At 45.1% G+C, this 15,402-nt stretch overlaps 1 protein-coding gene across 1 annotated transcript in view; it reads left to right on the top strand.

The window, feature by feature from the left end:
- Positions 1 to 15,402, top strand: part of SUFU (suppressor of fused homolog (Drosophila)) — an 85,518-nt gene that overhangs the window by 61,132 nt on the left and 8,984 nt on the right. Inside the window, exons 8-9 of the mRNA XM_009575076.1 lie at positions 5,742 to 5,876; positions 7,336 to 7,474. Coding sequence (XP_009573371.1) covers positions 5,742 to 5,876; positions 7,336 to 7,474 — 274 coding nt within the window. The remainder of the gene's footprint in view (positions 1 to 5,741; positions 5,877 to 7,335; positions 7,475 to 15,402) is intronic.

Genomic DNA, 15,402 nt, shown 5'->3' with positions numbered 1-15,402 from the left:
CAGAACTCGAGTTTGCTGCCCATGTAGTTCCTCTGACTTGGTAAATAGGGCATGCTGATTTCTCCTTTCAGTGAGTAGCATTGGGTTAATGCACATTAACAAGCTCCATCTGAGCAGCATTTCTGAGGAAGCTCTGACGGTAATATCAAGATGTAGGACTTGCTTCGAGGCGAGTCTGCACTTTGCTTTTCCCAGTTGCACCGTTCTGATTGCTGCTTTACTTGGGCGGAGGGGAGCTGTTGTCTGTGTAGCTGGTTTCCTGTCTTCAGTTCTTGGAGGCAAACTTCTACATAAAGAGGAGCATTTCAGCGTTCTCTGAAACTGTCTAGTTCTGGCTAGACTTTCTGATTCTGCAACCGCTAAGCAGTAAGTTTCCAATCCAGTCCTGCTTATTTAGGCATGCTCTCTCATCGAGACGCCATTCAGTGGTGTCTTGCTTGAATAAGGAATGCTGAATGGGGGGGACAATATACTTTAGGGAGTGTCTCTCAATATGAGGCTGAGTGCTGGGTGACAAGCCTGCGGACTAGGAAAGCAAATGTCTGGAAAACCAGTGTCAGTAGAAGTGCAGAGCAGTCACCATGCTAATAATTTGCACTTCTACGTAGCTTTCCCCATCTAAGAATCTAAAAGTGCTTTGCAAACATTGACTTAATCCTTGCAACACCCCTATGTGGAAAAATGTCTCAGTTTTACAGACAGGGAACCTGAAGCATAAAAAGAGTTGTTTGACTTTGCCCATGAGTCTGCAGGGTGCCAGTGGCATAGCCTAAATCTCAATCCCAGTTCAGCTGCAGGTCTGGAACAGTCTGGCCCCTGCAAGCACTGACAGTAGTTATTATGCAGCTTTCCAAAGACATATGTGAGTGGCAAGAAGATTGTTGCTACTGGCATTGTCCTTGGAGCCCTTCTGTGCCAGGAAATGCACACAGAACATCTTCACCGTCCAGTTTAACCAGGATGATGAGCATCCAGGTCTGAGCACTCGAGCTAGCCTTGTCTCAGTGTGACCACAGCAGGAGCTGTATAGCCATGTCCTCCCCGTTTCTGCACTTGCCTCTGTGCGTCTGTGACGTGTCCCGTAACAATGTGCCAAGATGCTTAGGGCTCTTTCCCACAACTGCTGGTTTGCCCTTCAGGGGAAGTTATGGGAAAGACACTGGAAGATTGCTGGCACTTAAGTGTTCTTTGACCATATCTTCATTAGGGAGTGAGGAGGTTTGAAATAGCCATGGTTGGGAAGGGAAGAAAGGAACAAAAAAAAGTGGTCCAACCTTTCTCTCCCAGCTGTGTAAGTTTGCACTAACGGTTTGCATTTGGTAACTCACGGTGCTGGGTTTTGTACCAAGGAAGCAAGGAGCAGTGACTGTAACTCAGGTTAGTGATGCAGTGGGCACCCACTCCTACAGAGAGCCCCTGCCATGGCCAGCTTCCAACAGCGTGTCCTTTGTGACTTCGGTACCTGGGAGCGTAACTTGGAAATGCAGCGAAATGATGCTCCATGTCAGCAACAGAGCTTGGGAGGAAACTGAGACCTCCTTCCGTGACAGATCCATGAGATCAAGTGCTCTGATCATAAACCAAAACGCAAATGCAAGAATAAATAAACCTTTCTTAATCCGATCAACCTGGTTATTCTTGAATCCCATAAAATAACTGCCAGTGGGGTTGCTTGGGAAGAGGTTGTTATAAACATGACTTATAAGGAGGGGACATCCAAACTTTGTGCAACCCAGTGATTGCATTGGTGATTTTCCAGGATCCCCACAGGCTGCTGCTAATTGGCATAAAATTAAGCAGGTTGCAGCCACCCTCATCTTTAATACAAAGAGAGGGCCCCTGGGAGGCTACAGGTTCCAGCGTGTGGCCGCTCACATCAAGAAGGAGCACAGCACGCTGGGACGTGTAGTCTCCTCAGGCCGTTTCTCCCTGTTGACGAAGGTCTGGGGAAGCTGCAGGCCACATGGGACACCTTTCCAAAGGTTTGACCACCCCACTCTCACCAAAAAAAAGAAAAAAAAAATCAAATATGGCTTTGGTTAAGTTCATGGACTGTTAATCAGCATTCACGAGATTTAAAAATAAAAAAAAACAACAAACATCATTTTCTTCCTCTCTCCTCTGCGCAGAAGCAGACTACTGGTAGAAACCGAAGCTGGAAAAAATAGTTGAAAGTCAGCTAAAGTCACCTTGGTAACTGCAGCAATACACTTGCCCAGAACAGGAGACATCAAACCCAACTACAAACAGCTTTAAAGAAACAAAAAGAATGTAATCTTCTAAAGAATTAATCTGACAACTGCCCACGTTTACACCTCCCACAAGCTCCCAATCAGAGGGAAATGCGCTTTAATCTCCTCCAACTCCCCTCTATTTTCACAAAACACGAGATGTGCAGTCCTTAAACTGGGGCATTTCCGGCATGCTGCTTCCATTTAAATCTACTGCCTTTCCTAATGCAGCAGCCCTGGCTTTTGCAGACTTGTTTTTTCTGGACACTGAGAAACGTGAATTTTTTTGTGTGGGTTGGATGAAGTATTAAATCTGGAATAGACAAAGTTTGCAACATTTTACGTGATAGTCAGCTAGATCTTAGTCATAACAAATAAAACTCCACTGGCTTTTGCTGCTGATTTATTTGGTGATGGGGTGGAGAAAGCAAAGGCTTACGGGTAACTGACAGTCATAAAACGAGGGATGTTAGTGTTAGAAAGCAAACTTTTTCTACATTTTCTTCTGAGGCTGAAAACTACAAGCTGTGGATGGCAGTGTGTGTTACGACATGAACTTTTTATTAATAACAACCTAGAAGTCCTGCTGACCCTTCATCTGGGCCATTACCCTTCGGAAGGGTCAGCACAAGGATTTCCATTCCCAAAGGGAGAATTTTAATGGGTCTTGCTGAGTCCCTGTGTCATGCAACATGTTCCAGAGTCTGAAAGTGATGGCTCTGTGGCCTTGTTTTATGCACAGTCCACAACATGTCCAGCAGTGCCCACCACACAAAACTCTGGTTTAGAAAGGTATAGCTTAGACAGAAGGTTATTTGGTTTCTGCTATTGGAGTTTCGCCATTAACTTTAAATAGCTGAAATTGTGTGAGCTCCACTAAAGTGAAACAAGAAACACAGAGACCGTGACTATTTTGGAAAAGTTTTGTGGAAAGGATTAATAATTTCATGTCATTCAAAGTATTAACTACCATTTTGCTTCACTCCTTCACCTTTTTGACAGAAGGGCTGGTTACTTATTAATGTGAAGTCATAATTATTGACAGCCTTAAAGTCATGACAGTTCCGTTTGATAGTTATACATTAGTCAACATCTTCTCTTGAGCGTGTAATGACAAACAGCATTTGCTGTTTTTAATAAGACTTAGAAAGCTTTGCCCCTTGCCTCCAGAATATTGTCGTCATTCCTATTATTGCATTAACAACCGGAGGCTGTTTCCCCTCAGGACCGCGGCCCCATTGTGCTAGCAGCTGTACTGGCTAGCATGGTGGAAACCTAAAAATCCACCTTCAGCTCGGGGGGGTTTGGAGCCCAGGGATATGGGGAACTGTCCTGCGGCTGTCTGTCCTTCCGAAGCATGAACCTACAGCAGCAATTGCCTGGGACGCTGCGTTACGGGATGTGCCTGGCGCACTGAGGCAGTCCAGGTGAGAAGGGCACAGTCTCTTGTCTGTAGCAGTAACATTGCTGTAAAACTCCTGATCTCTGCTCCAGGGTGCGTAAACTCTGGAACTGCATTTAACAAGTACAAGCTTATGGCCTGCTTGAAAATCATGTGTTGCTAATGGCTGACCCTTTTGGTAGGGATTGATAAATGAACGATTGGAAGCGGTAGACCACAGGCTGACTTTCCCACAGCTCACTGTGTATATAAGATCTGATAAGGAAGTTGAGGCAAAGCTTAGCTTAAGGTCAACTGATCATTAATCAACTGTAACTGCACTTCTCAGGTAATCAGCCTGCAAAATGCTTGCCCACTCCAGTCTTTGAAGACCCCACCTACAAAGAGCTATAAAATGTTTGCTGAAGTAGATTAAACATAGTTTTAAGTGCCACCTATAGACTACAAAGCATGTTGTGTCTTTGCTTCAGGGTTAACCCACCAGACTGACACTCTGCTGACTGACACTCAGTCCATCAGTCCACCCCATGCACAAGCTGTATCCTGATCTACTGTGCCCTTGCTGGATCCATTATTGCTTTTGTGTGGTGCTAAGGCAGAACAAGGGACACATTTTACAGTTTTTATCTTGCAGGGAGCCGAGCTGCTCTGATTTTTTTTCCTGCATGTTTCTGACCTGGCCATGCAGGGTATTTGCAGGAAGGCACTGTGAGAGATCACCTTAGCTTGTATCCTCATTTCAGAGTGGGCAGCTCAGCAGCTCACCTGGGACTAGGTGACCTGGCAGATGCAATAGGCTGATCTGCTTTGGAAGGCACGCTGAACTGTATTACTATGTGTGTCGTGGTTGGGAGTAATTTTGGGACAGCACCCAAATGTAAAATCAAGTAGAGGTGTGATCTAAGTCAGCTCATGAGGGTCAAACTGTTTCTTGACAATTATTTACAGATGTATGTTAAAGATGGCTCTGCTTGGGTGGAGGAAGGATCCAGGCTTGTTTAACTGTGTTCCCAAATGGAGCCACAGCCTGATAGCCTTGTTTGGCTTTTGGTCTGTCTGGCACGATGGAACCACATTGCAATATGGCATGTTTCAGCTCCCTCCTGCTTTTCCCATCCCCCTCCTCTGGCGATTCTGTACTATAGAAACTATCTTAACATAGTCTTACCTCTATTAAGTTCATGTGGAACGCCAGGTCACAAAAATATAAATCACTTATCAGACACATCACATCAGTCCATGTCATCTGCAAAAATTGTAAACGCCCCCCTCGTCCTTCATTCTTTGTTCTGGACTATCAAGTAAGGGATTACAATGATGTTCTTTGAACATATGAAGTGTTTATGGTCAAGTATTTTGAGATATACCAGGATTCTGTCTGGCAAAGTTCCTAATCATGTAACAACATAACCTTTAGTCATAGCTTCACAATATGCTGGCCTTGCAGAAATGAATGAATAAATAAGAAAGCAAAGCTGCATTGTCTTAAAGCAGCCCCACTTACAAGGGAAAGCAACCTGTGGATGTCCTACTCATCACATGTAGAGTCCATCTTTTGGCTGTTACACTTGATGCTGGTGGAAATGGAGTGTTCTCAAAACCTTTTGGTTGAACTGTGGAAAGAAATGATTTGGACACAATTGTAGGGATGCCTCAGACCTCAAAGATATTTGAGCAAGGACACAAAGGACTGGACAACTCTTTCCTGCAGGCCACTGCCTAAAAAATCCTGAAGATAAAGCAAAAGCAGGAGGGAGGGCACACATAGTAATTCTTCCAAGCCATTTTATAGTGGTTGGGGTTTTGGAGAGTGTAGTTTTGCTCCAGTTCTTGCCAGAAATTTTATTCCTTGTACGCTGGGAAGGGATGCATCATGTGTGTGCACCAATTCAGATCCTAGGTCATCAAATCAAGGTGAAGAGCTGCATGCTGCGACCGGTAGTCTGGGGGAGACTGCGTCTCTGTAGGGGTGATGAAAACTCAGAAGATGTGTCTTCATAACAGTTTTCTCCTGTGTCCTTCAATATTTGCACTATCGCTCTGAAACACAGCAGAAATAGCACGCAGCACTGGGATCCTAAGTATATGCATTTTGTCTCTTCTCTTAGAAGCCGTAAGGACAGTTTAGAAAGCGAGAGCTCAGCAGCTATCATTCCTCATGAGCTAATCCGCACAAGACAGCTGGAGAGCGTACACCTGAAATTTAACCAGGAGTCCGGAGCTCTCATTCCCCTCTGTCTAAGGTGAGTGAAGCCGTCCTCCTCCTCAGCTTGTGCTAACATGCCGCTTTTGCCTTGTGGCATTGTTTCACCATACAGATATGCATGCAATGGGTCTTTAAAGGCCAGCGCTGAGATATTTTGCCAAAACACATTAGAAACAGATGATTCTTTGCATGTGTGTTCATCGGGGTAAGATTGTTTCTCATTCTTTTTATGTCCTCCAGTGCATTTTGAGGGCTGAAATAGGACAGGGTTAGTATAGGGATTTTTTTATTAGTCTAATGCTGGCAACTCTGTGATAAAAAGGGATGTTTTACTGTATTATGTCAAAGAAAACTCTTAAGTTGTTAATTCTGGCTTATGGACTCAGACACAAGTGGTTGTGCAAAGCCTGTCTGCAGTCAGTTTATGCATGCAAGTGTGTTTTTTAGACAAATTATGTCACTTGCATGATTGAAGGAACAAAACATTGCGTGCATACTCTACACATTGTCTTTGGAAAGTTCAGGCTGTGCATACCACTGTAAGTGACTTTTCTAGGTTTCCGCAGTTTCAGTCAGCACTATTTTTAAAAATACCTGTGGCAAATGTGGTCCTTAACATAAAGATGAATGGTGGGGTAGAGACAAATGATTGCAGGTGATTGAGTTACTTTAGCTTAATGAGTTACATGTCTGTAGTATCAGAATTATCAGCAGCAGGTGCACACTCGCCTGTGCCTGTTGAGAAACCAATGGGATAGTTAACAGAAACATACTTTATTTTACATCACAAATGTGTGAACAGTCTGTCCTGATCAGTTACCACAGCTCAGCTGACCAGCAGTAACTCATCAAGCAACTGTGACTCTGTTAGGTGCTATATACCTCACCTGAAGTTTTCCCCCTTGCATGTTGGAAGCTATGCATACGTGTCACACATGCTGTGAGCCTAAATACCAGAGCCATGATTTCCCCTGTGGAAAGCATTGAATGAATGGTCATGTATGTATGTTTTCTAGGCATTTGCTTAAGTAATACAGGTTACATTTGTCAAGCACCAGGGAAATGGATTACTAGGCATTGTCACAGTAGGTTAAGTTTGGCCCCACCGATGAGCCTGCTTAGAAATGCATCTTCACATTCCCACATGATGTGGAGTCTGGATTCTCTTCTGCAGTTTTCATCTTGCTGAAGGACTGGCAGTCCCCTGCCCTTACACATATCAGCACCTCATCATGGGGATAGGCATGCAGTGGGATTTAGATGTATTCTAGTTATGTAACAAGGCCCTGAGATTAAGGGGGAACTCCCTGCCTCAGAAGGAGGCTTGTGACCTGCTTTGTGGAGCAAATCGTGCATATATTCCTGAAAAATTAATAGTTGCTGCATTCAGAATGGTTTCCCATGCTGATGACAGAAGCTATAGTCACATATTTTCACCGTTCTGTTGAATGCTGCTCACACCCTCTCAATTCACGTGCATATGTTTTATTCCCCAGGGGAAGGCTCTTACATGGGCGGCACTTTACATATAAAAGTATTACAGGGGATACAGCAATCACATTTGTATCAACGGGAGTAGAAGGAGCCTTTGCTACAGAAGAGCACCCATATGCAGCACACGGACCTTGGTTACAAGTGAGAGAGCCTCCTTCCTTTTTCTCCCCCTTCCTCTTTTGCTGTGTCCTAAAAATGATCCCGCTAAGGGCTTATGTGGTTTAAAAGTGTAACTAACCTGTATTTTCTGTTGCAACATCTCTCATAGCTCTTGCGTAATATTTTCAGTAATTATGGACTCAAAAAATAATGGTGAACTGTTACTATTTATATTAATGGAACTCAAATTGATAAGCAGTGGCTGGAAAGTTCAAAAATCATCTGTGAATACGGTAGTGTCCATTTCCTGGAGTCAGCGAACACTTTACAGGCTGTATTTATTCTCAATTTCTTCCAGAAAGGAATTTGGGGAGGCAGAGTGGAATGACCTAAACAAGAATGGAGCCAAGGCGGAAGAGCTAGAAAGCTCTGTGATTGTGATCCTACAGAGCCAAGATCTCAGTTTTACATCATCCCTAACAGGATAGAAGCACAGAGAGCACAGCTTCTCTCAGTTTTACCTCTTTCCTATTGATTCTTTGACAAAAGCTCCTGGTTGCTTGAAGCACCCACACATTTTCTGCACCCAGATTTTTTCTGTATCACAGATTTTCTTTGGAAACTCCCTATCTGCTTGGTGTTGAGGATCAGCTTTATGGAGCAGTGACGTGCTAGTGATTTGATGGCGTAGCACTATTCTAACCTTGAATTTCTTCATGGTTATAAACATAATGCAAAAAGAAAAAACCTTTGGGGAATGTGTTTATGCAGAAAAGCCCATCTCTGAGGCCCTATATCCTTGCAGTACATCTCTGCCTTCACTGTTACTGTGGCATTCCTACCTCCCCTTCTGTTTGTAAGGCAGGGGTTGTTTTAGCATTGCAGTGTTGCCGTTAGCCTTCCAGTGACTTTTTTTCAAGGCATTCCACTGCCCATATTCATACGTCTGGAGGACATCATACCTTGAAATCTGTACGACTTGTAAAGTAGCTGATCTTGGCTAGAATCATCTTGTGTGTAGGGATTTTCAAAGAGCTTGCGTGCTTTGATTGTACTGACTGGAAAGTGCAACACTCCTGTAATGATTAACAGCAAACGGTCAGGTTTAAGGGTGGGTCATTTGCTGTTGGTTCCTGTGCTTGCCAACACATGATACACAGGATCTTGTGACTGTGTTAACTCCAAACTTAAGAGTGTTTGTTTGCGTTTACATCACATCTCAAAATGTATTGATGTGTGGAGTAGACAGGTAACCTCTAAACAGTGAAGAATGGCAATATTTAGGTCACCATTCAGACATGTAACTAATATTAACCTTTATGAACCTGTTTGCTTCCATGCCTGCTGAAAATTATGGAAGTTTTTTGGAGTAGGTGGGAGAGAAAGATGGAGAATTGCTGGCTTCTGAGGGGTAGGGAGAAGCAAGTTCCCTTGCTTGTCTCCTACACAAGGTCAATGTATTGGATCTTCTCATCTGATGTGACCAGTTCTGCTGCTGGCTCCTGCCCCGTTCTGTGATGAGAATGAAGGAGGACGGACAGGGTGGTGGAGGAAGGGAGGCTAAAAGCAGCCTGGGTCAAGAGGAGGAGCACCCGGTTGTGTGAGATACATGTGGGAGTGTCTGAGGCTCTTGGCTTAATATGCAATGGGAGGCTTGATCCGTGCTCAGCAGTCCCTTGTGGTGTTGGGAGCGGAGGAGGGAGGTTCATGTGGCTTTACTTCAGAAGTAAAAGTAGTTGTAGTATATAAAATTTCCAAGGAGGCGAGCTGTGTTTGGTTTAGTCCCTTGCAGCCTGGGCTGGCCAAGTTGGCAAGCTCCGCAAAGCTTTCACAGCAAGGCCCAGAGAGGATTTTCCTCCTCCCTCGCTTGGGACCCCAGGCACAGCGATGAGCTCCAAGGAGAGTTGGCGGCTGAAAGCGGATCACTGCAACGCAGAGGCTTGTTGCAAAGACGAGTAAATGGAGGAACCATGGAGAGGAAGAGAGATGGCAGGCATCTCCTCCTGTGGACTTTTTCCCTATCTTAGGGGAGGAATAAGAGCCTGAAAAATCCTGGCCTCTACTCTGCAGCAGCCAGAGAGTGACTCCTCTTCAGCCTGAGCTTTGGTACAGTGAAAGCCCAAACCTGCAGACTAAACACAGTACCTCCTGTTTACATCTCGTGGGCTGGAGTGGAGCGTGTCCAAGGTGGGACAGGCCGGAGAGCTGCTGCACGGTCTGTCAGCCCCCGCTGCCCAGGCTGAGCAATGAGCTGAGTCACTGGGCTCCAGTGGAGGGTTAGCAGATGACAGGAGTTTGGCAGGTCCCGGCGCCATTCCTACCAGACAGGTGTCCGTATCACCACTGCAGCTGGTACTCGGCAGGAGCTGTTTTAGCAGTCTCAGCAGAAAAGGCAAGGAGTCATTAGACCACAGAGATTGTATGCACCATTTCTATGAACAGTCTTTCCAGGTCACGTTCAAGGCATGTTAGTAGGGGAAGCCTGTCCTGCTGCTGCCCATGCTCTGGGGATGATTAGATTATTTCATTCTCCAGAGCTGTCAAACTGGCACCTTTCCCAAGTACTTGGACTTTTCTTTTTTTTTTCATTTAAGTAACATTTAATTAGTTCTAAGAAGCTAAATTCTATTAAAGGTCTAAGCATGTCAGGCTGGTTTATTTCTGAACTTTTTCCACTGTGTCATGTATTGTTGAATAGGGAAATTGCTTTGACTCAGAAATGTACAAACATATTCAAGAAGTCCTCCTTGTTAACACTAGACTCCTGTTTATATGCTAGTTACCGTGGCAAAGTCTCTGATGTGTAACACTTGCATTAACATTACACATGATCAAAGGCTTCTGTGGTTCTTTCTTCCACTCCCCCTTCCCCCAGTGCTGTGACAGCAGAGCCCCCACACTGCCTCCGAAGCACCTCTCCTCTCCTTTCCAAGGGGTAGATGTTCCAGATGCCCAGAGAAGGCTATGCAGGAGGTGTCTGGCCCCATGTTCAAGAGTTAAAGATGCTGATCATACAGACAGACTGACATTAACTGCCCCACAGTGACATTCGTATTTGTGGTGGAGTGTCCAAGGCTCTTCATCCAACATCTGAGCTGTGTCAAGCATGCAATTCATCACAGATCAACCTTGTTTGTCTCTAAACCTACCCAAAGCAAGGTGAGGTTGTGCGTGTGTTCTCCCTCCCTCCCTTACTTATATTCCGGCAGATCATAGAGACACTCTGTTGAAATGTGTTACTGATCAAGCCTGTCCCAATAAAGTTGCCTGAGCCTTTAATACATATTAATATTATCCTGGGGTAGTTTGTGTCAAAGCCTGTCAGTATGCATCATCCTTTGGGAATTACCATCATTAAGTCTCCAGTGATGGGAGTCAGGACATGCTTCTGCAAAGCTCCTCTGCTTTTATGTGGAGCTCCCTGCCTGTCTAGCACAAAGCAGACTGTTCTCCCCTCCTACCTTGCTCACCTGGACTGCTTACTCTCCCCAGAGGGGAGAAGGAGGTTTGTTTAACACTACCTTTAGATAATTTCTGCTCCTGCTGCTTTAGGCAGTCATTGTTCTAGGGAAGAAGATGACACTCAAGTCTTTGATCATGTGCAACGTGCATGTTACACATCAGATATTGCTGCAGACTCTCACATACAAGCCAATGCAGTGCAGTAAAAACAAACCTATAGTTAAAGAGTCCTCGTTAACTGCAAAATCTAGCACACAGAATTTAAGAAATATCTCTGCACTTTAGCCTTGCCCCTGTTACACGTGTATTTTGATACTGTATTTAATTGAAGGATCGTATATATTTTTTTACAAAGCTTGCCTGCCTCATTCAGTGCACAAAGATGCAGCATGTTTGGGGGATGAATCAGGAGAGTGGAGTACAGTAGACTCTTGCCTATAGGACTTCCACTTCGTTTGTTTGTCAAAATTAGAAGGTGTGTAGTGAATGAGGCAGGTAATTGCAGAAAAATCACAATAGTCTCATGGCAAAGCCTGTTAAATGTTGCCCTGGAGAATTGGATCCTGTCCCTGCCCCTACTACTCTGTTCTTTCTCAATGCTATTCCAGAGTCTCAAGCTAAAATGGTCTCAGGTGGCAAGTGAGTTTGTGTTCCTTGTTTTCTGGGTGGCCGGCTCGAGACCTGAGGTCTGATCTGTGTTCCCAGCAGCAGGAGGAGGGTGGAAGGAATTCCTCTGCGGGTACCCCTGTACCCTGCGGGGTTGAGTGGGCTGCAAAATGAGGAACTGCAAGACTTGAGATGGGCACCTGCAAGAAGTGGACATTCAGACTTGGTTTTCTCTTCACTAATTTCCCCCCGTCTGTCACGAAAACCTTCTTCCAGTCATCCTGTGAAGATTAATTCAGTGCTTGCCAAGCATTCCAGCTCCACAGATGAACACCAGAACCAATTTCAGGAAGAGATTAAAATTTTGTCTTGCAGGTCAGGAGGGAGAGAGGATCTCTCTGGGGTGGGGGGTCAGAATGGGAGCCGAAGACCCATGTTCAGCTCCCTGCTCTTGCAGATTTTCTCTGTGACTTTGTTAGGTCTCTTAGCTTCTTTTAGTCTCCCTCCCTCATCTGCTGCATGGAGAGGAGCGCTTCCCTGCCTCACAGAAATGTGAGGCTGAGCACGTCAGAGGCTTGTGAGAGCAGTAAGGACAGTAAGATTAGGTACTTCCAGTGTAATCCATGCTGGCAGTAGTCGGATGGAACGTACTAAATAAAGGGGAAGAGAGTAGGAGGGAATGGGGAAACAACATGAATGATAATGAAAAGAAACAATGACTAATGCTGCATTCAGTGAGCAGAACCATCCTGAGGATTGAGCAGGGCAGAGGTCTTGTGGGAGAAAAACGGCAGGTGATCCTGTGATTACAGATTTGTTTCAGCAGACATATGCTGGGGCCAAATTAGCATGGGGCAGGCAGTCCCCGTGCAGCCATTTCCAAAGTTTTGTATACCCGATGTCGCTGGTCTTTGAGTGTAGAGGGTTTTTTCCAGGTAATTACTTGGTTTCGGAACGAATCCTGTTAGGCAGATGGAGGCTATGGTTCATTTGCAGTTGGCACCCTCCGATTCTCAGCACAAGGTCTGTGTCTCTGCGTGAGCTGAGGAGCTCACAGCAGCAGTGGGGTATTATCCTCTGGCACCAGCCGCTGCTGGAGGACGCTCTTTGCTCGCCTCCTGTGCCAGTAGATTCGCAACGTCTAGCAGACAGCGTGTGGATGCTGAGGCTGTGGAAATGGGGTTCTTCTCCAGTCTCCCTGCCCTTTGTGTCGCCTCCGGCTTTGGCCTCTGATCTGCCCTCCATCCTGGTTTTCTATGTCTCTGTCTTCCCCTCATCCTGGCCTGTCTCTGCTTTCCTCTCCTCCCCTTCATTCAAGTTGGCAAATTCCTTCTCCTCCTCCTCCACACAGCCTGACTTCCAGCAGAAACACTGAGAGCGCTGGAGAGTTTCCCTGCCTTTAGTCCTGATGTGCCTGGTGCCTCTCGCCACTCAGAGGAATGATCAGAGGGAAAACTACTCCCTGGCTACCTCTGCCCTGTGTTTGGAGCCGAGCTGTCTTGGGCTGGGACATGCTCAATGAAGAAGGGCTCTTCAGTACATTTTTCTGCCTTTCTCTGTAAGGCTATGGACAAACAGTGACTTTCAGAGGCTTCTGATTTGGCAAAGCATTTTCATGATCGGGAGAAAGACTTTCCCTTGACCTCCAGAGCACTTTTTTGCTAATCTGTGTTGTCCTCCTCGTAAGGGGTAGTTCTCACGTTTTGCAACAAAATGATCATACGCATTTGTTCGTACTGTAAAAAAAAACTTTCTCCAAAATACCTCTCTGAGATAACTTGATTCCTTTTCCCCTAAAAACCTTTTAAAAAAATCAAAAACAAGGCATCCAGCATGGAAAAATAAGTTGAGGCTTAGGACAGCAAGGTCAAACTTCTCATAGAAAATGTTAAATGTGCCTGTAGGCAGGATAGGTACATGGAGGCTGTGGGAAGCATCCAGCATTCAGGAGCTATCAACATGCGCTATCTATGCTGGCAGTCGCGGCGGGGTGGGGGGGATTACTGTGAGCAGGGTCATGGGGGACGATCCATTCTTTTGGTTTGGCAACGTAAGTGAAAAATCTGGGAAAGAAGATCAGACTGAGCCCAATCTTTAAATATTTTCAGTTTTTTTTTTTGCTGAAACAAAAGCCTTAAAGAGACCAAAAGCTGAAAAAAAAATCCTTTTGTGTTGAATGAAACCAGAAATAGAAGGTTTTCTTCAATAAAAACAGAAAAAAAGAAAAATCTGGTTTTGCAGAATGGACCTGGAGTTCTTAGAAGTTTTGCCTTCTCTAATCAATATTTAAAAACACTCACGTAGGATACGAGAAACTCCTATTTTATTCCTTTCCTTTTATTTGAACCCCTATTTCTACTTCTTGGCTTTATGGGCACCACAACTATAGGGTATTTTGGTTCTTCCTCAGCTCATCCAATTGGAGTTGTTCCACATCATATAAAACACTGAATTAGTCACAGAGACAGAGAGCACAAGAGAATGACTCTGTTCCGGTAGAGTTAGGACATTCCCCTGGAAATGAGCACATCTGGTTCTTCTCTCTGCTATACCACATGTTAAATCATTTATGCACATTGGCATAATGGCAGCAGCAGAGGTTCAAAGCAACGTTTGAAAGAGCTACTCTGATGCTCGAGGTGCTCGCTTGTAAGTGGCAACTATGGGTCGAGTCCTCTCTTGAAGAGGTAGGGATTGATTTTTAGTTTCCCCAAACTTGAATAGATGTGTTATGCCTAGCATGGTGAGTTTAAGGACAACACCCACAAACTGGTTTAAGTTGTGTAGAACTACAACCTGCTCTTCTCCAAAGCAGTTTTATGCATCTACCCCAAGAAAAACTTTTTCAGAATCTTTTGGGTGGCTTCCCCCAAATTCTTGAGCAAGTATAGGAAATCTAAGCTAACACTTTTCCAGTAAGTTTATCATCTTCCCCAAACACACCCCAAAACCTCACTGCATTATCCCTTTGTGTTCTTCTTCCTCGCTGCTGAAGGAGACACTGGGAGAAACTTACACTAGGGTAGAAATGTCCTGTTAGGTCATCACGATTCTCCCCGTATCAACTCTCCTGCAGCATATTCTCTAGTACTTTGTCCAGGCTAGTTTTGGATGAGTCAAGTTCTTTCATCCTTCTTAAGCCGACTGACTATCCTGCCACCTAATGCCCCTCCCTTGCTACTCAAACTACATTTTGGCTACTTTGTGTAGGTTTTCTTCCACCCACTTGGAGCATTCCCTGAAATGCCTGTTCTTCTTCTGCTTTTTCACTCTGAAAGAATTGGTATTGTCTGTTGTCTTGGCTCCCTTGTCAGCCCTCTCCCCAACAGAGCCAAACTTTATGTGTTCACTCAAAGCAGCCCTGTCTGCAAGACGGATCTTGTCAGGCTGGGCTCTGAGGAGCCCAGGTCCCTGGGATCAGCCTTGTAGTTGGGAATGTCACGGAGAGATCCCACAAGGTCAGAATCTTTCAGCGTCATCATATACTTCCTCTTCTGGGTTTGTAACATCGCAGTGTGAAGCAATAGAGTCCCTGAGGCATCTGTGAGTGGATGTTTTTCCTTTACAAGGAGGGTTGTGAATCTCCTGGAAGAGCAACAGTGGAATTTCCCATCAAAGGTGTTTGTGGCATTACTGGTACCTTTGAGGCTGTAATGAGAGCTGTGATGGATTCAGGTAGCAAGGTGGCCTCTTCAGACAGTGTCAGGGCTGGGTGTGACGTGGAAAGATGCAGTGACGAGGCCTCTGCCCTGAACCCACTTACAGTCAAAGCAAAGCAGCGCAAAGAAGGCCAAGCTAAGGGGAGAGCAGAGAGATGGGCTGGGGGATGCTTGTGGCACAAAGCATGATTCATCAGGGGGTTTTATTGGTAATGTTTAATTTCAGTGGGAGATGCTGACACA

Source organism: Fulmarus glacialis, unplaced genomic scaffold (genome assembly GCF_000690835.1).
Source record: "Fulmarus glacialis isolate BGI_N327 unplaced genomic scaffold, ASM69083v1 scaffold3813, whole genome shotgun sequence".
NCBI lineage: Eukaryota > Metazoa > Chordata > Aves > Procellariiformes > Procellariidae > Fulmarus > Fulmarus glacialis.
Note: the sequence above shows the minus strand (reverse complement) of the source record. Positions and strands in the feature narration are given on the sequence as shown.